This window comes from Melospiza melodia, chromosome 6, assembly GCF_035770615.1.
Source record: "Melospiza melodia melodia isolate bMelMel2 chromosome 6, bMelMel2.pri, whole genome shotgun sequence".
Taxonomy (NCBI): Eukaryota; Metazoa; Chordata; class Aves; order Passeriformes; family Passerellidae; genus Melospiza; species Melospiza melodia.
Window position 1 is genome coordinate 3,183,423 of NC_086199.1, and position 26,154 is coordinate 3,209,576.

Here is a 26,154-nt window from a genome sequence, read left to right on the forward strand (position 1 = left end):
GTGCTGCAGAAAAACATTGTTATAGGCCTGCTGTGTTCCTGCCTTCTCCCACAGCACTAGGTGGAATTTTGGAGAGAATTGGCACAGATTTTTCCTTTTTTTCATTGTGAATATAGAGTAACTTCAGTATTTTCCATCCATAGTCTGCTAGAACTGGAAACCAACATCTCTGGGAGCTGTGTGGTCTCCCTGGATCTGCACCTCTGTGATCCCCAGGAAAAGGGAGAATCAGACCCAAAATCTGCATCTATACATACATTCTGTGCCAACACCTGATGAGGACTGGGAGAAATGCTGATGGTGTGAGATGCAGCCACGCCTTGTGGCTTGACATCCTTGAGCTCTGCTAAGGTGGAAATTATGGAATTTTTCCTTCACTGATTGTGTCTTAATGGATACTCTGCAGTTGACTAAGGAACAAGTGTGAAAATAAGGCATTGAAAGTCCTATTTTACACTTTCAGACTTGAATGCAGGATCCATGAAGTGGATGAGCACTGTCTGGGCCATTCCAAATGCTCCCTGTCATTATCACTCCTGCCTAGGAAACAACATGGACTTGGTAGCTTCCTCTCCCTTGTATTATCCAGGAATCCACCTCTGATTTGAGGTGGTGTGATGGATCTGCAGGAGGCCAGGCTCCAGACCAGGGAAGAGTTTTATGCCACACCACAAGACAGGGCTGGGGTGTCAGATACCTCTTCTGGCTCTGCCTGCTCTTCACACATGACTCTGCCCAAGCCTCTTCATCTCTGTGTGCTCAAAACCTTTATCTATAGGGGGTCAGTGATATCTCCTCTTACCTGTTTTGGTCCTGTGATTTCAGAAACAAACTCCACAGCAGAGGATCTTCAGACCTGCTTTCATGCCATGAAACCCCAGCATGAAGAGAACAAGCCTCTGCTGATGCCAAGATTTCCAAGCCCTCCCAGCCTGACTGTGCCCATCATTTTGTGACGGGTGAGAAGTTTTCCAGAAGTGTCCAAGCATCAGGGAAGGGCCCAGTCTTCCTTTGCTGGCTCTGCAGCAAAGCCTCTGTGCCTCTCCCACAATAGCAACGTGCAGAACTCGGTGCTTCTCTCCCAAACCCATCTGCACTTTTAGAAACTGATTTGCAAAGTCTCTGCCCCTGTGGCTGCAAGCAAAGCCTGGCTGTCTGTGCAGCCTCCTCAGCCACAGCATCTCTGGGGCAGCAGCTTTGCTCAGAGTGATGCTGCAAACTTGGACTGGGGGTGGATTTACAACTGAGAGAAGAAAATCCTGCCTGAGGATTCTTGGGATCCCAAAGCCATCAGGGAAAGGGTTGGAGATGGGATCAGTGTCACCACAGGTCTCCGGGGGGAGCTCCTGGCACATGGCAGAGCTGGGACCCCGATTTCCAGCACACCTGACCCCACACTCACCTGTGCTCAGCAAAAACATCATTCCAGAGCATCCAGTGGCTCTCACCATCAACACCACGGTGACCACTGGAGCACAGTGAGCTGGCAAACCCCACTGAGCTCTTCCCCTCATTTCCTATATCCATAAGCCACACAGACAGTAACTTTCAGGCATCCAAAGGCACAGCCTTCCTGGGGAAGGCACAGAGCAGATCATCTCCCATCCAGCTCACACTTCTGGGAATGCTGGTCCATGGCACAGCCACCAGGAGGACACCAGATGGTGGGAAGTGGCTGCACACCCACCTTCAACCTGCTCCCCTTTGGTTCACAGCCTGGACTGAACCAGGGCGATTGAACTGATATCCTTATCTCAGCCCTCCCAGGGATCCCTGCCCCGGCCAACACAAACACAGCTCTCGCTCTGAAATCAGCCACATTTGCAAAGAGCAAGTTCCACACTCAGAGGGATGATGCCATGATACATTTCTCATATTTTTAAGCAAAGATAAGCATTTGTTGCCTGAGATTAAGCCTCACTCCAGGTCCGTCCTGCTCAAACCAAACCAGCCCTTCTATGGCACAGAGCACTCATCAAACAGGCAGGGTTGGTCACCATGTTCATTCCAGCATGGGATTAGACCCCAAAACTGCTGCAAGAAATGCACAAAACAACAGCCAGAAACACTGTGAGAAATTCCAGGGTCTCTCCACACTGATGCTTCACTCCCAGCTTCCCAAAACCAACCCTGCTCCTCCCTGCCAGGATGGTGAAGAGAGCTCAGGTCAATACCATTCAAACACAGCACAAATTGGAGTGGGGAGAAAAAACACCACTGGCTGTCAGATGGAAACTAGAAAGGGACTAATTCTGGCTTCACTTCAGTTTTGGGGTGTTTTCCTATTTTTAAATGATTTAGCAGTTTGAGCATTTCACTCAGAGCCTCTCCAGCCACACAAGGTTGTGCAGCAGTTTGCCGCCCATGTGTGACAAGGACACACACGAGGAGGGGAACCCTCAGCCCCTGTGTTCTGTGTAAAATGCAGAAGTTCAGCAGTGATGAATAAATTCCTTAATGCATCCATGAGTATTTTGTCCCTGAGATCACATTTACTGTCAGCAGGTTTATAACCACACTTTAGATTCCTATAAATTTTACATAATTTTTTTTTTAACAGTTGACTTTTTTCCCTATACTTTCTGAGCAGAACACCCCATGCAGGATCTCAGGCAAAAGAAACTCTCCCAAAGGCCTCAGGACAAGAGCACCTACAGAAAAGCAAGTGTCTGTGCCTCCACAGGGTCAAAGCTTCGATTTCATCATTGAAACGCAATGCAAAAAGAAGCACCAAAATAAACAGCTCCATAAAGCAGCAGGAACGCAGCAGAGCAGGAGGCTCCTCCAGGAGGATGACCTAAATCCAAGAGGCATTTGTGCAGATGCAGCTCCACAACACCCTCACGGCCTCGGGACAGCCCGGGATGCACCGGCCAACAGGGAAGCGAACCTGGGAGAAGCCTCTTGCTTTTTAGTAAAGTCACCGTGATTTTCTTTAATTTTTGTTTCCCCCAATGTGGAAAACAGCCTCCCACCGTGGCTGCCCCCCATCCAGGGCTGCCCGGGGGCCCGGAGCCCCCTTTTCCCACCCGACCCGGGGTTATCGAGGGAGATGTGTGTAATTGCCCTGTCAGGCAGCTGAAAGGCGCTCGCCTTTAGCTGATGCCACTTCAAAATGAAATTCTTTCTTTGGCATGGCTATGTCTGATATGCAGGCATCAAAGGGGAGGCAGCAGGTCGCCGGTGCCCCAGGCCACACATTTCCCTTCTAAAGGCAGGAATGGGAGCGGCAGCTCGGGGCCGAGGGGGCCCCGGAGAGCCAACACCCATCGCTCCTCCTTGAGGACCCCCAGCACCGGGGACACCCGGGGCTCTCCGAGGGGACCCTGCGGCCCGGAGCCGCTGGGATGGAGGGCCGGGAAAGCCTCGGCGGCACAGGGGAGGCCGAGGGCCGCGGATTTTTGTTTCCAAGAGCAGCACAGGGCCGCGCTCTCCTCCTCCCCCCCGCAGCTCCCATCTCCTCCATCCACCTGCGCTCCTCAGGGAGCCAAAGCCTTTGGCAAGCTCTCCGCTCCACTTTTTATTGGTTTCAACTAAGCTGCCCCTTTCGGAGGCTTGGAAAGCTTCAATCATTAAAGGAAAAGAAATCATAAAAAAAAAAATAAAGGAAGGAAAAGAAAGCATCATGCACCCTTCACCCTGCTGTCCCCTCCCCACTCCCACACGGCCCCACACCCCCATCCCAGGCACAGCTCCCTGCTTTCCAAGCCCCTCCAATGCATTTGAGGCAGGGTTTTCAAGGCCCTGGACTCCTCCAACTGTACCTGCTCGGCTCCAACCACCTTCCTGCTCGGAAGCAATTTAGAAAGGACACAGCACAGGTAGCTATTAGCTAACACATATTTAACTGCTCCAGATATCTTTTTTTCCTTCTTTTTTTTTTTTTTTTTTGGCATTGTAATGGAGTGATTTGATCTTCAAAGGACCTGTGGAAACCTTTGAAGCTTCCCAATCTCCAGTGGGGAGGGGAGGAGCGGGGGGGAAATGTTAATAGTTTTAAAACCTGGGGAATCCTGAAGTCAGAGCAAGGGTATAAAACCCAGCGGGTTTAGCATAAAGCCCTCAGGTAAATCTTCACCTTCTTTTCAAATGCATTTTTGGTGGGTTGCTTTGGAAAGGCTTGGGCCAGGTTAGCAAGGTCGGCTCTATTCCCAGCAGCTCTTAAATCTCCAGGGACCCTCATCTCCCACGTGGCACAGCCCCAGCACCAGGAGATCCGCGGTACCTCGGCGAGAAATAGAAAGACTAATAAAATTTGCAAAGCCTTTAAGTGAAAATAGGGTGGGGGGAGGAAGGAGTGGAGAAGGAGGGAGGGGAGCAAGAAGATAAGGAGACAAAATAAACTCCCGGCTGCACTCCCAGCCAGCACAGCCTCAGCAGCACCCTGAGAGGCGAGACACAAAATGCATTTACCTTTAAAATAATGACTCATTTTATTTTTTTCTTTTAATATGTAGTTATAAATATATTTTGTCAAAATATATGATCATTATTGTCAAAAACATTTGCACATAAAGTCATAAATAAGGTCAAGGTGAACGTTTAGTTTAGAGAAGAGTCCAGCTATAGCAAGCAGTTCTGGGGTGGGACGGGAGGGACCGAGAAGGGGAGGAGAAGGGAGAGGTCAGCGGCACCCGCACCCCTCCACCACCATCTCCTGGTAGTTTTTCAGGACCACCTTGTCATACTCATCCAGGTAGAGCATGGAGATGGCGCTGAGCTCCGTGGGCACGCAGCAGGCCTTGGGAATGCTGGAGTTCACGGAGTTCACCAGCGTCTGCACGATGGCGTGGTTCGTGGAGTTGAGGTGGTCGGCCAGAGGGAAGGGGCAGTCCCCGTGGCAGTAAAACGCCTGGTAGCCCGGCGGTGCCACGATCCAGTCGTTCCAGCCCACGTCGCTGAAATCCACATAGAGGGCATGGCGGCGGCAGTTTTTTTTGTTCTTGCGGGAACGCTGGTGCTTGGGGCTCCGGCGGGCTCTGCGGGTCAGAGCGTGGCCTCGCCCGTCGTGCCCAAAAGTGACCAGGAGCGGCCTGAGCTGCGCCCAGTCCCCACGCCCTTGAGGTAAAGATCGGCTAATCCTGACGTGTTTGCCCTGATGAGTCTGTGCGTGGTGGAGGTGGGTGACCTCGATCACCAGCCCGTGGTTCGGCTGCTTGTCCTTGGTCCACCGGATCACGGCCGGGCTCACATCAAAGCTCTCCCAGCGCGTCTCGTTGTGGTGCACCAGCCGCGTGTCCAGCAGGCGCGTAATGGCCTGGGCGCGCTCCGACAGCGGCTTCATCACTTCGTAAATGTTTATCCGGTGGAAGCCCCTCTCCCACGCCGAGCTGGGCTCCTCCACCTGCTCCCGGTACAGCCGCAGCTCCGCCGAGGAGATCACCTCGTTTTCCGGCACGCTGCTGAGGTTGAAGACGAAGCGGATCCGGGGCGCCTCGCTGGGACCCGGGACGGTCTCCAGGTGCTCTGGAGGAGAGCAGGGATGGGGGAAAGAGGTAAGACAAGCAAAGAAGAGCACGTCAGCCCCGGGGCGCACGGCCCGGCACAGGCACAGCTCGCACCCGCGCTTCACCTGCCCGGCAGCCGCCGGCCCCGCTCCGCTCCGCTCCCCGCGCATCCCGCCCGCCGCACCGGGAGCGGCCCCGGCCCCGGCACCGCCGCCTCAGCCGCGCCTCGAGCACTCCCCACCCCTTCCCATCTCGCCTCCCCCGGTCAGAGAGGCTTTTTCCCTTCAGCTTTTCCTCCCCCGGCCTCTCCGAAATCATCTCCCCGGCGAGATGCGGCGCCACGGAGCACAGAGGTGCCTTGTTGCGGGGGGCAGGGGGAGAAAGAGAAGCGAATTCCAACGCAGTAATGATGCGGCTGGATTAATAATTCAGATTTACTTTGGAAAAGAAACATCCGCTAGGAAACATTTGGATCAGATTACAAGGGTCTATTGGATAAACCTTATAAACACACAGCTGTAAGCATTAAATTCGAGTCGGGGTTTGGGGGGATTTTTTTTTTCTTTTTTTTCTTAAGAGTAAAAGCAGGCAGCAATTGCTTTGATAGTTCAAAAGAAACACTCCAGGGGCGAGATCCCGCCCTCGCTTTACTCCCGCATCCGATCCAGAGCCATTAAATCCACGCGAGCGCAGGCAGTGACCCCGAGGCAGAGGCACCGAAGGAAACTCGCTGTTGTCAACAGAAGCAAAAGCACTTCAAAATATGGTCAAGCTCGGGTTAAGCACAGGATGCTGGAAAAAACAGCGAGCAGCACGCCTGTCACCCACACACGGCAGCCTGGGGGGGGGGGGGTGGCTTTCCTCCCATAAATTTAGAGCCGGGCACGTCCTGCTTCTAAAGGCATTTGTGAGCTTCCAAACGCAAGGAAATCCCGATCGCTACCGAGGCTGGGAATTTACCGCCTCCCATCACTGACCTTCATGGTGGAAACTCCTCACGGTGTTTGCCCGGCTGGTCGATCGCTCAGGGTACTGCAGGCTAATTTCCTGGAGGCTTTCCTCCTCTTCTCCGGACTGGAGTCGATAGAGATCCAGCATGTAACTAGGAATGACGGCTGACTTGCTGGGCTGAGGCCGCCTTCGGAGCCCAAACATCTGCAGCAGAGTTGTTTCGAAACCCCGCAAGAGTTCATGGCTTTGGGCAGAGCGGCGTCCGGATCCGGCTTGTCCCTGAAGCTCTGCCACTTTCTTCCTGCCGGTCTCAGGGATTAGGCTAGCATGGTTAGTACCTCCTAGAAGGACTTGGCATAGTAGGATGACCATCAGCATTCGGTTACCAGGAATCATGGTGTCTCTGGGGTGTAAAAAACACGACAACAAACAAGAGGGAAAGTCAGGACGAGAAGCGAAACCCCCCTCCTCTTCCGAATAAACTTAAAAATAATAATAATAGCAGTAATAATAGTAATAATAAATGGCAAAAGGGCACGGGGAGCAGCCCCCATTCGAGCGGCAGCCGGCGCGCCCCGGCGGGCAAGGACCGGGGGCCGTGCCCGGGCTGTCCGCAGCCCCGCAGCCCCCTCGGGCAGGCGGGATCCCGGCGCATCCCGGCCCCGCTGCCCCCTCGGGACCGGACGGGACGGGAGCGCGACCGGCGGAGCTCAGCGGGGAAGGAAGGAGAGCGCGGCTCTGCAGCCCCCGGTGCGAAACGCGCCGCCGGACCCCGGGAGGGGACGCCGGGATAAGAACAACAAAAAGTTTTTCTCAAAAAAAAAAAAAAAAAAAAAAAATTAAAATAAAAAAAGTTAAAGCCCTGCGATGAAAACAAAAAGCGAGGAGCGAGGCGGAGGAAGAAGAGGGCTGTACTCACTGACAGCAAGCAAGGCATATCAGCACAGTCCATGATTCTGGAGAGCCAGCCCGGACCCAGCGCGCCGAAAGCCCCGGGGCAGCGGCTGCCGAGCGCCTCCCGCGATCGCCGCCCGGCGCAGTGCGGCCGCCGCCGCCGCCGGCCCCGGTTTTCTGCCGGCCCCGCAGTCACGTGGAGCCGCGCTCGCCGCCAGCCCGGCCCGGCCCGGCCCGGCCCGCCGCCCCCGGCCCGCCCCCGGCCCGGCCCGGCCCCGCGGGGGACGGCCCTGCCCGCTCCGCCGCCCGGCAGCGGGGGGAGCGCGGGGACCCCCGGCGGAGCGGCCGCGCTCGGAGCCGCGGGCCGGGGCCGGGGCCGGGATCCCCCGCGCCGCTCAGGTGCATCCCCGGGGACCCTCCCGCCACGCCCTGGCCCCGCACGGCCGGGGCGGGGTCCCCGGGGCGGTCGGGGCTCCGCGGTGCGCCCCGAGGGAGCGGGCTGGGAAGGGAGGCTCGGGACGGGAAACTCGGGAAACTCTCCCGGGCTGTCCCCCGACGAGAAGGGAGGGAGAGCTTGGGAATCAGAAGCAGCTGCGCGGGGAAAGGCACGGCGGAGGAGCGTGGGTTTCTCCTGTGCTCCCACCACCCGCCAGCCCCGGGGGTTGGGAGCCCGTTGCCAGCACCGGGGGTTGTCCCCAGTGCCTGCCCGGGGTTCCCTCTCGTCCTCCAGATTTTCTCATCCTTCTCCCTGGCTGCCTGAACAGCCCTCTCCCCCTTCCCTCCGGGCCGGGTTCCCAGACCCCACCGAGGTGTGCAGCCGGCGCCTTCCCAGCCCCGCGCGGGCTGTGTGCGGCCGCAGCTGGCGGCCCCAGAGAGGGTCTCCGGGAGGAAAGATGCTCCCTGCCCCCAGTTCAACCCCAGAATTGTTTTGGGCCAGCTTTGGGCTGGGAATAAGAACGAGACTTCCCAAGGCTTGCGGCTGCTCCCAGGCGGGGGTTTGGGACAAACTGGTTTACCATTAGCACACATTAACTGGACACAACACATGCAGGCACAGGGTGGGATTCTTGGGGCTGTCCTGTGCGGGGCCAGGACTTGGACTCAGTGATCCTTGTGGGTCCCTTCCAGCTCAGGATATTCTGTGATTCTCTGACCGTCTGGGGGTGATGTACGAGCACACAGTGTGGAGAAGGCAACTCTGGGGAGAGACCCTCTGAAGGAAGTGTGACAGATGCTCCATCCTTTGGAGACTGAGCAGAGTAGACTGAGCAACCCACGGTAAATCAAGCCAGCTCCACCAGGGCATTAAAATCTGTCCCTTTGCCCTGCTGGGGTATTCCTTTGTGTTGGGCAAACTGTCACCCACAGTGAGAACACAGTTAATTTATGAGACCAAAAGATGTGGTCATGGAGTGGCCATGGGAACTCCTAAGCTCATCAATTAACCACAGCCAAAAACCAGCTCAGAAACGATGACTGTGGCCACAAACCACGGGGCTGCTGTGCCTGAGTGCAGCAAACCCACACCAGCGCCTTGGTGTCCTCCCAGCGCTGCCCCAGAGCTCACACACCATCACAGACGCCTTCTTTTCATATTTCACTTTTTTTTTGTTTGAGCTCAGACCTGACCCATGCATTAGAAAAGCCCAGGGATGTCACCGAAAGGACACGCACAGATAAAAGGCAGTGCTGACACTGTAATATCTCTGAGTTATTCCTATACCACTCCGAGTTTAAAAGAAACATCTGTTAGCAAGGTATTTGGACTATGAATCCATCAAAATTTGTGAAATATTGCTATCACCATTTCAAATGTATCACACTGTGTGTTATTCTTAACAAGGAAAAACAATTTTGGGAGTAGCTGCTGTGCAACGTTTTTTAAGTTAAATAACATTTTCATTGAAAATACTCCAGTCTATAAACAAAGTTTACATGAGGGCCTGTATAGTGCTGCTCCTAAAGCAAGACCTCTGGACTGGGAAAAGCAACCAGCTCCCTCTTTGTGGGGTATGTTCCTCTCTTTGTCTGAAGACCTCGCTCAGGTTTTGTAGGGATCAGAGAGTGGCCGTGCTGGAAATGTTTGTGCTGGAGGAATTCAGTGGCAGGGCATCCAGTGCCTGCTCTCCTAAGCCATCCTGCTGAGCTGAGATCCCAAAAATTGCTTATGTAACACTGGTTAGCCGTGCCCCTGTGCTGGGGCCAGAGAGCCAGGGCAGAGCAGTGTGGTTTGGGGTCTCGTAGGAGGCAAGAGTGTATTTGAGTAGCTCTCTGGTTACTAAGGAGTGTTAGTCATGGGGAAAGCTGTAGAATTTATTCCGTAAAATGTAAATACATAACCCAAACCACAAAGGAATAGCCATGGATGGAAATAGTGTAGCGTTTACTGAAGGAGCTGGGCTGCCTTTCTACAGAAGCTGTATTTCCTTGGCCCCACAGAGCGTAATTCACCTTGAACAGAGCTTCTGCTCCAGCCCGTGGAGTTACACATCGGCTGAACTCGGTCCAGGCACACTAAACAACCCAGTGTGTTATATATTCCAACCAAAAAAGTGATGCCAAAACGGAGCTAAAAATACAAATGTGGAAGGTCTGAAAAGCAAACAGTGCTTAATTCAGCGGTGGATGCAACATTAAAGATCCAGCACATCAAAACCAGAGAATGTTGTGTCTGCAAGGCTCAGCTCCCCTGGTCACACCTCACATGGTGATGGGGGATCGATGGTGGTCTTGCCTGTGACCCAGCCCCAGTCTAAGGCATCTGCTGCCAGGTTTTCTCCTCTCTGTCTTCTGTGGAAAACCTTCTGGGAATCTCTGCACCTGGGTGGCAAAACCATGGGTCTCCTCTGGAAGAGGGAGCGTTGGGGACGTCACCCTGCGAAGGCTGGCCAGACCCAGGGGTGACCCACCACGGGCACACCTTGGCTGTGACACCAGACTGCTGTGGCACTGAGCAGCCCCGGAGCTGGCAGGGGTCCTGGAGCCCCAGAGCCCAGCTCTGCTCACGGGGATCAGCAGCTGAGGGGCAATTATTTGCTCAGTTTTGTTTCAGCCCGATAATTGTGGGTTTGCCCAGACACGTTTGTGATAAAACCCCAGCCACTCACATCTGACCCATTTCCAGGTTTTGTGTGCTCAGGACCCACCAGCAAGCGCTGCAGGTCGATGTTCAGCACCTCTAGAAATTAGGCCAGCTCTGTTTACAAGGAAAACTTCTCCTCTAATGGCAGCATTTCAGGAGATGCCTCTGGACTCAGACCTTCCCAAACCAGTTCTTGGATCCCGTGTTATTTTTAGAGCAGCTGCACCTTTTTGGGCTCTAAAGTCTGCAAACAACCCGCCTTGGGAAAAACAAAAAAGAAAGGAAAAAAAAAAAAAAGAAAAGAAAAAAGCAACAACAACAACAAAAATAACTTGCCTCACCAGATTTGTGCTTGAGCAGGAACAAGCCTAAAACCACAAATAAATAAATAAATAAATAAATAAATAAATAAATGCCTATGTAAGAAACATTTTAATGACATGAGTTAAAGGAGGAGATGCCCATAAGTGTGCTAAGATCAATTCCCTCCTGCCCTTTCCTTTTAACTGCCTAAGCTTGTCAATTAAAACAAAGGGAACTGAGCAAACAACTCCAAGGGGTTACGTTTTCCAAAGTAGCTCTTCACCAAAGAGCTGACCGGTAAAAACAAGTGCAGCTGCTTGAACGGCAAAAGGAACATTTTTTACAACCACTCTGAGATTTTCATGATTTCTCTGAGTGCTTCAGAGCTGGCCTGTTCTACCAGAATATTCTACCTCCTCCTGAATAAATAAATTCATACTTCTCCTAAAACACAGAACTGGGCCCAGCTTGGACTTTATTTCTGCTTTACATTAAAAAGTGTCTCTGCCGAGGTGTCAGGACCACGTCTAGAACCACTCCTGAGCTAATAGGAGAATCAGGTTCAGCACTGCTCTTTCATTTCAAACAGTTTTTGGGGTTTTTTTTTTTACAAATCCCTACAAAAACATTGTGTGGGAACATTAAAATAAAGCAGTTCTAAAAAGGCAGTCTTTGGTAATCAGACACAAGGCAGTCGAAACAGTAGGATTGTCTGCTCTTTTCTATTTTTAAGTCTTGAAGGATGATTTTTATTGTTTTGAGAATGCTATTAAAAGGTTGGCTGTCCCACGCAGGGTGAATCTTAAGTTGCTGTTACTTGACTCATTCCCTTTGTCACTTTTCAGAGATGCCCAAGCGTGAGCAAGGCTGGAAAAGTTACCCCTTGCTGTTCATACTCTCTGCCTTCTGCTGTGAGAGTGTGAGGTCTCTGCTGCTAAATATTGTTCATTTAGAGATGAACAAAACTCAGAGGTCTGGGTCGTTCAGGCTGGACAGCAGGAAGAATTTCTTCACAGAAAGTGTGGTTAGGCACTGGAATGGGCTGCCCAGGGAGGGAGTGAAATCAGCATCCCTGGAGGTGTTCAAAAACAGCTCAGTGTTTTGATGCTGCTTGGGAAGGTGGTGAATGGCCAAAGGTTGGACCCAACGACCTTGGAGCTTTTCTCCAACCTTAATGTTTCTATGATTCCATGATTAGGGAAGTGCTTCAACAACACAACTCATAAAATGAAGGGAGAGCCATTTTAATGGCCTGTTGTTAAAATTCCCCTGAGCTGTGTTAGAATCACATCTGTTGTAAAATCATCTCCACATCAGTGGGTTTCCTCGAGGGATGTGACAAGAAGAACACGCACTGATCTCATCCAGCTTTTGGAGAGAATCTCTGCCTTTAGCCCATGTTTGCCTCAGCACTTTGTGGCTCCCCACTCCTCAAAGCCTCATCCCTGAGAAGCAAGCAGGGCCTCCAGAAGATGAAGAGCTCATTCTGCCTGCTCTGCAGTTGTGGCTGGTACTAACAGAGACCATCATTCTCCTAAGGAGTGCTGTCCAGCCATGTGGCTACTGGAGATAAGCAGATTCCTTTTGGATCTGATGGAGGCTTTTGGAGAACAGCACAGGGCTGGCAGCTCCCTGACCTTACAAACCACTCCGTGTGTCTCCAGCCCTGAGATGTGGCTTTGTCTGAATTCTGCTGTTACTGATATTTTGCTCTTCCTTGCTGCCAAAATCTGCAATTCCACACAACAACATAGCACCTCTGAGGTGCTGACATTTGTCTTTGTCCTTTAATTGCAGCTTGAGATCTGCTGCCAGCAGAAGCTTTAATGATCTCAATCACTACTACAAGGTGTAAACAAGCAGAGCAGGAAAACTGCTGCAGAAATAATTCACGCGGGCTCTACTGGATTTTTAGCAATAGCAAAGGACTTTACTGGTAGGTGCTGTAGCAAGTTCTGGGGAATGTCAGCACAGGGATGAATTTTGAGTTCATTAATGTGAACATCCTCACCTGAAAGCAGAGAGGGAGGATCCTGCCCAGGAGTCCCTCTTGGGAACCATGGCTGTGCCCTGAGGCCTCCATCTCCAACAATAACAAACTGGTGGGGCTCGTTTGTACCAGTTGCCTGGTGACAAGGTTCATACTCACAATTAATCATCATTCTTAGAAAGTGCTCACTGAATAAACTTACACAGGGTGTGTGTGAGCAGAGCACGAGCTCCCACAGACACGTGACACTGAAAAGATGGTTTCTGGTGGAGAGGCTCCTGCTCATTCTGTCCTAGAATATCCTGAGTTGGAAGGGACTCACCAGGATCAGAGCCCAGCTCCTGGCCCTGCTCAGACACCCCAACAATCCCACCCTGTGCCTCAGAGCAGTGTCCAAACCCTCCTGGAGCTCTGGCAGCCCTGGGGCTGAGCCCATTCCCTGCTCAGCCTGGGCAGTGCCAGCACCCTCTGGGGGAAGAACCTTTCCTGATGTCCAACCCAAACCTGACACAATTTCCTGACAAACCTTCCAGCAGGACCTACTCCAGCCTAGCATGGCAAGGCTCTCAGTTCTGCTATTGATCAAGCAAGCTGGTGAGTGAGGTGTTAGCTGGATTTATTTTCAATTAGAGACATTCCTACTTACTGTCACCTGCTCTGCTTCTTGGTGGGGCAGCAAAAAACCTCTTGTAAGCAGAATCAAAGCCCACCTTCTCTCCCAAACAGCCAAGACCAAAAAATACTTGAGTAGAGGCAGAGTTTGTGTCAACAGCAGCGAAACCTGATTTCATTTTTGTCGCTTTTCTGCATAAGCAAGTATCTATTTTCCTCTTCCCTGCTTCCATCATGTACAGACACTGACTCAGCAGCCCAAAGGATGCCTTTAGCAACCTGGGGATTTCAAAGGCCATAGATTTGGTGCAGAGCTGCAAGTACTGGGACGCCTAAAGGAAGGTTGTCCTAGTGATGAAGGACCTGATTTGGACTTCAGAAGGTCTAGGTTCAGCTTTGTGCTTCTGTGGCAGTGACTGAATCATCAGGAATCTACTTTATCCAAGTGGTTAAGAGTACATTAAACAGCGAAGAGTAATTAAAAACATGGGGAAAGGAGGCAATTAGAATTGAAAGCAGGTCAGAGCCTCCTTTCTGGATCAACAAGAGCATTTTGCACCATTGTAAGAAATAAATAAAAAAAATAAACATTGCTTCTGAACAGGTCCTCAAATTCCAACCCAACAAATAAAAGTCTTTCAAACCCTTTCAGTGGGACTCCAAGTCCTGGGAAAATACTGGAGGAATAACAGGACATGGAGACTCTGAAGGATCTCTGATTTACAGAACATGGAACAAAAGTGGTGCTGCTCTGTCCATCACTGCAGAGACACCTGGTGATTCACCATGTCAGAAGAAGAGGAGAAAGAAGAAGAAGAGAAGAAGGATGAGAAGAAAAAGAAGGAGGAGAAGAATAGGAGGAAGAAGGGAAGAAGAAGCAAAACTGACAATGCCTGGAAATGAGAGATTAAACACATTGTAGTCAGAGGTGAGTTTCCAGCTTTCTCCAGAAATACTCATCAGGGCTTTACATTACTGGCTGGCAGCCACGAGGGCTGTGAACTGAAGGGAGGCCAATTTCTTGACCTGCAGGTTTCAATGCAAAGACAGTCTGTCCTCTCTGATACCTTATCCAAACGATGTGGGCAAACCAGCGCCGTACGTGCGTTCCGTGCGTGTCCCATCCCACAAGCAACCCAGCCTCTCTATTTCCTAAAATACCAGCCACCAGAGAGCTGACAGAGGGAGAAAACCAGGGAACTGGCTAAAAAAAAAAAAAAAAAAAAAAAAAAAAAAAAAAAAAAAGAGGGACTTTTAGAAAAGGAATATCTAAAAGCCAGTTTGAAGAGGGAAAAAGTGAAATGGCAAAAAAAGAAATTAGTAGAGATATCTCGTAGCTCTTTCTTGCATATGAAGGGGCCTTGGATGTGAGGGGGTGCTCACCTCCACAGAGCCCCACCTGGGCAGAGGGTTTACGGAGCCAGAGCCCACAGGATCAGCAGGAAGACAGAAGAGGAGAGAAAACTGATATGGGAAAGAAGTGAAAACCAAGAAGGCAAATTCAGTCTGGGCAAAGGGCCAAGGCAAGGCCAAGTGCAATTCTAGAAAACAGGACTGGAGCCAGAGGCACCAAGGTGTTATGACAGGCCTGCACTGGTCTACAGTGACAGCCCAGAATGATGCACCTGCCAGGAGCACAGCATCACCCAGACATGAAGAGAAATAGGCTTAAAAGTAGATTTTTTTAATGTAAGTCTCAGGATGGAGGGTCTGGACCAGCAGTTTCTGCTTGAGCAGGATCTGGAGTTAGCATAAGGCTGGTATCTCCCTGTACCTGCCCTCTGGGCACACTGGAGTCACTCTTTGAGTCAGGGAAAGCAGAACTAAGTCAGAACAGTTTCCCTGAGGACCTGTTTGTTCCCCTGGTTTCACCCTGCATTCCTGCTTGTTCCACCTCTGTCCTGCTGACTCTGCTGCCTTTTCCCACCCTCTGTACACATACCTGATAGAGCAGCAAGCCTCAGAACCAGGTATTGTGTGCAGCACCACACCCCAGTTCGAAGAAATATTGCAAAAAGCAAATGTGAAACGTCATTTGTAAAACTGGCATCAGCTCACAAACGTTCCTCACAAAGACCCAACACTGAGGTTACTCCAGGGCTGCCAAAAAGTCACCTCTCCTGTCTCCAGAGGCCTCAGCAAGTCACTTTATCTCCCATCAGTGTTTCTCTACATAGCTCCTAGGTGCAAAGTGGGGCAGGAATGCTGATGCCTGTCCCCCCCAGCCCAGGCTGAGGAGAAGCTGAGTGGGGTTGGGGCTTCAGGGATTGCAGGATAAAAATGAAGTGGATTAAGACAGATGTTTGAAGAGCAGAGGATAAAATCAGAAGGTCAAAGAGGACTTAGAGTCTGTGAGTATTGACTTGAGTCAGGAATAGTGGAGACAAGCCATAGACCCGAAGCACAAAATGGCAAGGTGGGATTGACAGAATCTCTCTCACAGTGGTGCCACAAGGAGAGCTTGGGCTTGCAAATCTGTTGTGTGATTTGTTTCCCTCTCTTGGCACCACTGGCTGCCCCCAGAACAGCCACCATTCCTTTTTCACAGGTTCTCCACCTGATAAGCACCAGGAGCCCAGGAGGAACCCACCACAGGAGGTGCCTTGACATGGATGGCACAACTGCATCACTTCCATCGTGTTTTCTGATGGAGGAGAGGGACTGGAAGCAGATTCCTGAATGAGGTTGAGAATGGCTGTGGCCTGGGGGCTGAGCAAGAGTCAGCAGAACTTTGGAGACCCAGCTCTGTGCCTGTGCTTGCAGGAGGTGCACAGCTCCAGCGCCTCAGAGTAACTCCCAGCCCTTTGCAGAATGCAGGGAATTTACCTCACCCAGCACCATCCCTTCCCTTTCCACACAGGATCACCCTTGCCCTGCTGGGCAAAAACTCCTTTCACCCAATCCAGCAAAACTCAAAGTCCAGTCTGAAAAAACCCAAAATTCTCAAACCCAAAATGAAAGCCAAAGACACAGCAGAGTACAAAAGGCATTTTAAAACAAAAACTAACTAAAGGCTGGGCTCTGTTCTGTTTCTTGAGGCATGTAAATGCTCTGTTCATCCATTTCAAACTCTTCCCAGCAACAGAGCCCCCAAAGCACTTTGTGTCTGTGGGGTGAGCAGCTCCTTGTCTCCCGTGGCAGAGGGCACTCACAGCGATCTGGCTCGCGTTACTGGGCAGGATCAGGTGATAGATGGGATCCACGATGCTGAGCAGCAGCTCACAGGTCAAAGCCTTTCCCTTCTGTCTGAAAATCCTCCTGCACCTTTCTTTTCCAAAGTAGAAGCCCTTCATTCTCCTAAGGTTTTTGTTGCTACCAAGCTTTGTGTACTTGCACATCCCTGCTAGAGCAAGATTTCAGCACAAGAGAATTGGCACAGTATGTTACAGCTCACATAATTTTTTTTTTTGTTATAATAAAATATTTTGTAAAGCAGTTCATTCTACTGTCTCATGAGAGATGAATTGTAAATCCAGCCAAAAAAACCCTGCCCCACATCCCTGGATCTTAGGAAATGTAGATTTTTCACCTTTCTGTCTCTTTGTATGCTGCTAAGATTTTCTCCCTGTAATTTTATGCTGCTGAGGCATCTAATGACCTAAGTGGTCCCAGGAGAGAGGAATTGGCATCCTCTAAATAAAAGAAATAAAAATTAAAATTTAAAAAAAGAAGGGTGAAAAAAAGGTGTTTATTTGCAATTTACCTTACCTGAATTGTTTTAAGTGTTATCAGAATGCAAGCACCTACTTTCTTCTCTTCATTTTCACAAGATATCCAAGATTGGCTTGAATTGAGAATGTCTAAAGCCTCAGGCATGATCCTGGGTGTTCTCAAGACTTAAATGAATGTCACTGCTTAAAGAGTTAAAGATCTAGATGGCTGCACTAAGAGGATGATAAACTAATCACTCACTCACTGCTGGTGAGCCTGGTGTCATTTACTGAAACATGGAATGCATTTAACAATGTAAGAGAAACTCCATGCAGTCCAAAAGCCAAAGATTATTGTTAGATTGTCAGGGTTTACTTTGGAGAAAGTCCTCAGTCTAATTACCTACGTTTAAGCAACAGAAGTATTTTTGCCCTCGTTGAAGAAGTTCACATTTTCCTTTCAAGCCAATGGGTGGTTTGAGTTTTTTAAATGCTACTAAGAATTGCAGATTCTGTTCAGGGGGCCACAAAAATTGAAGACAGGGACTAGGTAGAAAAAATAATTCTTCCAGGGAACACATAAAAAATGTTTCCTATCATTATAACCATAAGAAAAGTAGAAATAATAATTAGACTACTAGTACTGAACATTTACCTATTGATTTGTGTCTTCCAGTTCTGTGAAATGCTGGAAAGAAAAGGACAGCTCTCTACACTCAAAAACATGCACATTTAAAAGCCACACTGTTTTTTAGAGCTGCTGGAAAAAAATGCTTGAAATCCTTTTCACTGCAATCTCTGAACCTTGGAGGAGGAGAGAGAGCAGGTCCAACATTTTGGTGGTGCATTTTTGCACCAGAATTTGGTGAATATTGACAGTTTTTCTTAAAATGAGATCTCAGTTAAAGATCAAGATAGTAAACATGAGTAAAACATCAAAGGGATTTTGTGGGGCTCACCCAGTGGGCATCCAAACTGCAAATATCACTTTATTCTCTTTTGAACAGTACTTTTTGAACAGTACAACTCCCTTGTGTGAGCAGTTGGTGCAAGACCCTTTCCCAGCACACCAAATCCCAGAGCTGCTCCCCGTGGATGCCACCAGGAGTTTTTTGTTGACGGGACAGCAAGGCCTGGAGTGGCAGAGCCAAATGAAGGTGTGACCATAACTCGTCGCGGTGGCTCGGTGTCACTTTGACCCAGCACAAACAGGCAAAAACAGGCAGTGCAGTGACATCAGCACGTCCTGGCAGCCAAACCACCCTCCTGAGACTCTGCCTGGGTGCTCTGATGTGGCCGTGGCACATCCCTGCACGCCAGTGTCAGTCTGACCTGGCACACACAGGTAAGGAAGGCAGAGGAAGCAGGGGCAGCCCAGCAAGGGTTAAGTGCTTACCTGTTCTGCAGAGATCCAGGTGGGCACTCTGCTCCCCAGCTCGGACAAAGCTCGTCCCATGGCTCTGCTGCTGTGACCCAAATGACTCTGAGGAGGAGCAGGAGGAGGCAGAAACACCTTCTAATGACACCTGCCTTCATAACAAGCCTGGCAAGACAGCACATGATCATTTTCCCTGCTGGTGGCTCAGGCAGTTCTGCTGACCTTGGTTAGGGCAGTCTCTGAAGAATTTAACTCCAGCCTCAACCAAAGGACAAAAATCCAGCTGTATGGGTGGAAATTCGGCTGTTCAAACAGACACATCTTCAGCATCATCCTGAAATGAATGTCAGAAATAGATCAGATTGTTCTCAAGCAGTGGCCATTTCCCTGCACGCCTAAAAGGAGAATCCAAATGAGTAACTCAAAATGAGTTGCTGTGCATGTTGCAGAGATCTAAAGGCAGCAAAGAGAAATGCTATTCAAAGGAACCTGCTCTTCCTGTTGTGTAAACCTCTCCCTCTACAAAGATGCAACATTTTCCCTAGGAACTGTGTGACAACACTTGCCTCACTGCACTGTGTGAAAGACAGAGCAAACACTTTGAGACCAAGACATGTTTTTTTTACAAGGGCATGGAGTGACAGGACAAGGGGAATGGCTTTAGACTGACAGAAGGCAGGGTCAGATTGGAGATTAGTAAGAAATTCTTCCCTGTGAGGGTGGGGAGGCCCAGAGCAGCTGTGGCTGCCCCATCCCTGGCAGTGTTCCAGGCCAGGTTGGACAGAGCTTGGAGCAACCTGGGACAGTGGAAAGTGTCCCTGCCCATGGCAGGGGATAGAACAAGAGGGTCTTTAATGTCCCTTCCAACCCAAACCAGTCTAGGATTCTATAATAAGAACTGGAGAACTTTGGAAATACACTCACAGCTCCACAGACCACAATTGCTACTGCAGCACAAGCTGTTTCTATTTCATCTATATGTGCATGATTTTAGGACTTGAAAAACTGCTGCCCTTGTACTTCTCAGCAGCTAATAAAAACCCTTGTTAGCAACATCTGGATACAAGATAAGGGAACCTTGCAAGGAAACATGAGGCATTCAGCAGGTTTCTGCAGTGGGTTCTTCATCGACCCTCTGAGGACTCTGCTCCAAAGGCTGCTGAGGTGTTGAGGTGTTTTTCCATTGACTTCACTGGGCTCCAAACCAAGACCTAAAGCCTCCCTGCTGTGTCTTGGACATTTATTTGTGTTTGATCTGTAATAAGATCTTTCATTTCTCTTATTCCTGTAAAAACAAATAAAGCCAGAGCACAAGAAAGCAACTAAACACATGCTTAGCTTTAAGCATATCCCTAAACCCACTCACTTAAAGTCCTTAATTCTACGGACTCCTGGGAAAGAAAAGCACATGTTAAAGTTAAACACGTGCTTGGGGTCTTTGCTAATTACTGATGGCCTTGTGTCTTACAGGGCCCTAAACACTTCTTAGAGCATCTGGGGTTTTAGGGCCCATATGGGAGAAATTACATGGAGACCATCTCAAAAGTGCAACTTTCAGTGTTGTATCTGATGCTGGAAGCCTGTCTCTAGTGGCTTTCAGACTGATTTTGTTACAACACCATTTACAACTAGCTGAGGGAAGAGTTTCTTAGATATTTGTAAAAATAAGAATATCTAAAACCAGAACCTTTCCTCGGCTAATAATACAATACCATCCCATCAGGACAATCAGTCTAATCAAACTAAAACTCCTTTTTGGAATGGATGTGTTTACTGGCATCTCAAGGCCAAAACTGTCTCACGTCAGCCAAAGTTTTGTCACTGATACCCTTCACTTGGCTCAGAGGATGAGTCTGGCTCTGGAAGACAAGCCAGCTTTACCTTTGGGTCAGGCAGCAAATGGAAGAACATTCCCAATAAACCCCACTAAGCAAAAAGCATTTTTCCTCACTGCACCATGTTTATTTTGGACCTCTGCTGAAGTGTTAGAACTCTCAGCTATCTTGCTCAGACAAGGCCTGAAATGTAACGTGTCTGACAGGTCAAATCAGTGTTGTTCCCAGTGAGAGAACATTGGGGAAGTTTCTTCACAAAACATATGCTAGCTAGCAGGAAACCTCTCACCTTGTCAGCATCTCCTCCACAAGGACTGAAATTTATCTTTCTGTGGCTCTTGCAGTCTGTCTCTTATATCTTCCTGAACTTTTTTTCAAGGTGCATCAGTGCACTCAGCTTCAGATGCTCTTGGACTTTCAGCTCTCTCTAAAATTTTATCATGCCCCCTGTTTATGGATTCATTGTTCTGCAAGGCCATGTCCATTAGTGAGGAATCCAGATCAGAAGTGAGCACACATTTCTCTGCCTGGTGCTCCTGCTGGCTTTCCTATTTATACAGCCTGTGGGAAGATAGGTGATATCTGAACCCAGCATAAAGCCTTCAGAAGAACATTTTTTTTTTTTTTTGAAAGAAAAGTGATTGTTTTAATGCTTTACATCACATGGCTGCAGTGTCTTTCATCTGAAACTAGATTTAGCACAGCTTCACACTTACCTCTGAGGAACAGGGAGGTTGTGAGTCAATGCATCAACCAGCAGAACCACCACAAGCAAAAATCTGCTGCAGGCTGTGCTTGCCTAGAAGCACAAGCAGCACACTCCTGCCCAGTCCCAGGTCTAGTTAAACACCCAAAACAACCTCAGCTTAGCCCTTGGTGTTTTAAGGATGGAAAGGAGGATAAACACAGGGAGCTTCTCCTGGATCCTTCTGCAGCCCCAGTTTTTAGGTTGGTGATCTCCTAAACTCCCTGGTTCTTCAGTGCTCAAGATCCAGCTTAGAGTGAGTGTACAGAATAGATGAAACTTTTGTAGGAGGCATCACATCCACCTTCTCTCAACCTCAAAACAGTAGATGCAAAGCAAAAAGGCCCAGGATGCCCATCTAATGGCAATGCCTTGGATGGTTTTTGCAGCTGAAACACTTGACCTGGTATTTCCAATGTTCTCTGAGCAGACCATGTAATAAAGGAGAATTTACAATCAAAAACTCATCAGCATCTTCTGTGCTGAGTCTCTGATTGCATTAAATGTCCTGGAGTTATGATCCACTTATAAATTACTTTTTGGGGATGACCTATATCACTTGTTGAAGAACAAGGGTTGATATTACTGCGGGCAAGCTGATTTTAGAAAGTCTGCATGAAGAACATATAATACAATTTCAAATTACTGTCTGGTACCCTCCTCTGTGTTTTTCTAGAGACCACTGTCCCCACAGCCTGTGGAAATAAAATACTGCCTTCCTTCTGGTTGCAAGTAGGTAAAAGTGTTTCCCAGAAAAGCTGGGGAAAGAAAATTGTGTTCAATACACTTCCTAAACCCAAAGAAGAATGGAAGGCTGTACTCTCTGTAGACCTCAGAAAAATCACTTCTTTCACCACCAGATTCCTGTTCCCAATGCTAACTCTAACCCCTCTGTTTCCCTTCCTTTCCACACAAGATTGATTCACAGAACTTGATTTAAAGGATGTTTATTTCCATAACAAAAATGATCAGGGGTCTAGAAAACATGACCTATGAGGAAAGATTGAAAGAATTGGGTTTGTTTAGTCTAGAGAAGAAAAGACTGAGGGGGAGACATGATAACAGCCTTCAACTATGTAAAAGGTTGCTGCAGATAGGAAGGTAATAAATTGTTCTCCATGTCCACTGGGTATAAGACAAGAAATAATGGGTTTAAATTGCAGCAAGGAGGATATAGGTCAAGCATTAAACACATTTCCTAAGAGGAAGGACAGGTGAGAACTGGAATAAATTAGTCAAGGAGCTACAGACTCTACTGCCACCAGGAATGGCTCAGACATGGCAAATCTTGCCTTGGGGTAGAGGGATAGATCATCTCTCAAGGTCCTCTCTGCCTCTTCTTCTACTGGTCTATATTTATACCAGTCAAAATCATCAAAAATATGTTTGTTCCAAAGAAAGGAAAGAGAAAATCTTTCTTCAGCCCTCCCTGAGATTTTTCCTGCTGGTTTTATCTATAGTTTCAGTGCATTTGGAGGCATTCACGTTCATTTCCATTTAGACAATTAAGGAAAGGACCATTTTTACAGCCCTATGCCCCTGCCCATGTTTTCTGTTGTGGTTCATGCTATAAAATGATGTGTCTGCACTCTGTTCAAAACCTTTTCTCCAGGTAAACAACACCCCCACGGCCCCAGAGCATGGGCTGGGTTTGGATTTCAGTCTCAGCTCTGCTCATTCCAGCTGTGTCAAACCCTCCAGTTCACCTCCGATGCAAATGGAGCAAAAAACCAACCTCCCAGGCCAGTGAAGAAGAGATGATATGGACAGCAAGGAAATTTCTTCTTTTGGCCTTTCATGGAAGCAAAATGGTTCTGGATCCACTTATGACTTTTGTGTTTCATCTGCAAAGCAAAATTAGTCAACGTGAGGAAAAATACCTTCTGCCACTTATTTTTAATAAAGTTTTTATGATGCAGTGTCTTCATTATTTTAATTTACTTTCAAATAGCAATAAATTACCTTACCTGTGGAGGTCTGGGTGACCATGGTAGTTGAAGACAACCATTATAATTCAATCTGATTAAAAAGTTTTAAATAGCCGTCCCAGTCACCAGAAAACACAGTTTAAGAGTGGTCAAGCCTAAAGGTTTTATTGTGTCAAGCCCAGCTGCAATTTACCTTCCATAAAAAGAAAAGAAAAAAATCAGAAAAAGGCAAGAATATTTGTATGGACCTTTTTTAAGAAGTTCTGATTGTTCATCCAAAATGAATTTTTGAAACTCTTTGCACAATTGCATTTCTAAAGTGGTTTATGCATTGCATACGTTCCCATGTGTATGTAACCCACCAAAAATAAGTAGAACATTTTATTTTAGGCCAAAAAACATTTAATATCAAGAGATTTTTTTTTAGAGAACTTTTCTCCCTAAGTTCATGTTATTAAACATGTGCAGACAACAACAGCACTCAACATTTCATAAAAGGTGTTCTTCCTTCAGGTTTCCACCTCAGCTTCCTGGAGAAAAGCTACAAATCCTACAGGTCCTGCTCAACTGGGCTGGTTTGATAACAGGGTTTGTCTCCATCTGCTGGTGTTTCAGCTTTTAGAGTCTCAAATGTCTGAAAAAATAGTAATATTTTTCAAAAGTTTTGAGAAATTCAGGAGATAGTCATCAAGAAGTTCTCTAACTCCTAATTATTAGTACTGAGTTCAAGCATTGTCTGTAGGGCTGGATGCCATTGAGTCATATTGATACATTGATCCTGATGAGGAATTTATTTTCTATACCCACGCTGATTTAAAATTTTTTATTTTTTTTTCTGATATTGGGTGACCTCCTGCTTGAACCAACCCACCAGGGAGGGTGGCAGATTTACACCCAGGGTAAAACCCCACATCATCCCCACCCAAATCACCAACCATGAAGCACAGGTGTCCACCTGTGAGACTTGATCCTTTGACTTTGGGATGACAAAATCATCAGGAATAATCCCATTAGACAGGGCTGCTTCCCTCCATTGATGCCAAAATGTGGCAATGCCCCTGGATCCCTGGAAACGTTCCAGGCCAGGCTGGATGGGGCTTGGAGCACCCTGGGATAGTGGAAGGTGTCCCTGCCCATGGCAGGGGTGGGATGGGATGGTCTCTGAGGTCCCTTCCAAGCCAATCCAGCCTGGGATTCCAAGTGCAGGAACAGATACCTCTCACTCTGCCATCTAAAGCCATGAAAGGCACATCTCATCCCACACTCCAGGGGTTAACTGCACCCCAAGGGCTTGTTCCCTCAGATTAACATGAAATTCTTGTCTCCCAGCTGGATTTAGATGGTGAAGAACCTATCGTAGATCTCTCCCAGCAAGGCACAAACATTTCCAGTGATCTGGCAGCACATCTAGGAGTGGGGGAGCTGATACTCAATACCTTGTGCCCTTCTCATGGCAGGATTCATCTTACCTAACTCTATCCACCTGAGAGACAGCCTCAGGTCTGAGCCAGTCATTTTAGCTCCCTGAACACCCAGCAGAGAGATGCATTTCCAGAGGGCAACTTATTCCATGACTTCAAGAGACCTGTCTTTGGCAAGATAAATCCAATCCTAAGAAAACCTTGTCACCTACATATTTTTTTTCACTTCAAAATAAAAGATCACTGTCAGCCTTCCCACCTGGCAAACAGCAGATCAGAGCTGGACTCAACATTCATCTGATGGGCAAGTGAGGCTCTGGAGAAGGCAGTGGAAATGCCCTGAATTATTTCAACTGAAAACTAGAGTTGTTTCCCTGTGTCAGAACTACCCTGGCCTGATACTACAAAATTTAAATACCTTTGCCAAGGACAGTGCTCACATTCAGTTCCTGGGAATAGGAAATAGGTTTTTATGTATTCTCAATTAAGATAAGTCTCCTTGTAACTTGTTTCACCAGTGATTCTAAAGATGATGATCATTAAAATCCTGTGTCAGATTCTACATAGGCTGCATTTCCTTTTACATTTAAATGCCCACATGCACATAAATGCACCATTACATCAAGAATATACCATTACATCAAGATTTATTTAACTGAATCCCCCCTAATTAGGTCATAAGGTATGATTAAGCAGTTGTTAACTGTGTCATAAGGAAGTCAACAAAGGGAATGAAATATTTAAAACAGTAATAACATACCTATCCTGCTTTGCTATTTATGCACAGTTAAACACATAAAAACAAAGGAGCAACTCTTAATTACAAGGACAATTTATTTTGCTGACCTTCTTTTTAGGACACAAGCCAAACCCACAGGGGGCTGGTTTGGTGGTTGCTCCGGTTGGCTTTGCAGGGAAAATGTCCCGGCAAAGTTGTTGGAGAGGCTGCAGCTCCTGCCTGGAGAGAGCAGAGCCTTTCACAGGGCTAATTTACAGCCTTCCCCAGTGGTCAAGGGCAGCCATGGAGTACACAAATTACAGTTAAAAATAGAGATGGCTTTGTGGAATCTCATTCCGGTGGCTTCCAAAGGTGCAGGGCCAGGAACATACATCTCATTCCGCGCTGCCTCTAAGCTCTAAGCTCATTTTCATCTTTTTTTTTCCTTTTTTTTTTTAACTTTTCCCCTTGGATCCTGAGCTCCACTTCAGTTTTGAACTTCCATAGGAAGGCAGGAGGTTAAACCAAACTGCTAACTGTGTCTCTTCAAAACTGACATTTAATACAGGGTATAAATCACTGTGGGAGCCTGTTATTCCTTCAGGAATGCAATTACATAGGGTCAAATAAAACATGAAAGAACCCAACAAGTTTTAAAATGTAGTATGTTCTCAAAAGCAGGCAAGAAGGAATGCAAAGCAGTCCAAATATGCTAACATCCACATGTTGTCCTGTGTGAGGGGGATTAGAAGGGAAGGTTTCTGCTCTTTAATGATTATGTTGTTAAGGGTAGGTTTCTTGCAGGTTCTTGCTGAACACCAGCCCACTCAGGGAGCTTTGGGCAGATTACTGTATTTATTTAAAGCAGGTGTCTTTTATATATCTCATTATTTTAATTGCCACCGCAGTTGTGTTTAGGATGCCATTTAGCACACAATGGGATGTGCAAAGAGAGCATTCACCTTTTCCTTGGGACTCAGAGCCCCCACTCCTGTGGGGATGGAGAGACATCAGAGACACATCAGGGGAGAGAGGAACACAGCACTGCAGAATCTGCTCTCTGATAACAAATCCTCCTGATTTAGGCCACCTCCACCTCAGCCTCGTCGGTTTGCTTTTGAAACAACAGGCAAAAACGTTCAATAAAACCTCATGGAACCTGTTAAAATCTGAACCAAAGGTGATTAAGCAGGTTCAGCA

At 48.2% G+C, this 26,154-nt stretch overlaps 1 protein-coding gene across 1 annotated transcript; it reads right to left on the minus strand.

Moving 5' to 3' along the window:
- Nucleotides 1-4,408: 4,408 nt before the first annotated feature.
- BMP4 (bone morphogenetic protein 4) lies at nt 4,409-7,422 on the minus strand. The gene is made up of 3 exons (XM_063159647.1): nt 7,318-7,422; nt 6,425-6,801; nt 4,409-5,466 (listed from the first exon to the last, which is right to left on the minus strand). Exons 2-3 carry the CDS (start codon nt 6,792-6,794, stop codon nt 4,625-4,627), a joined length of 1,212 nt encoding a protein of 403 aa, XP_063015717.1. The 5' UTR covers nt 6,795-6,801; nt 7,318-7,422; the 3' UTR covers nt 4,409-4,624.
- Between the last annotated feature and the right edge of the window lie 18,732 nt (nt 7,423-26,154).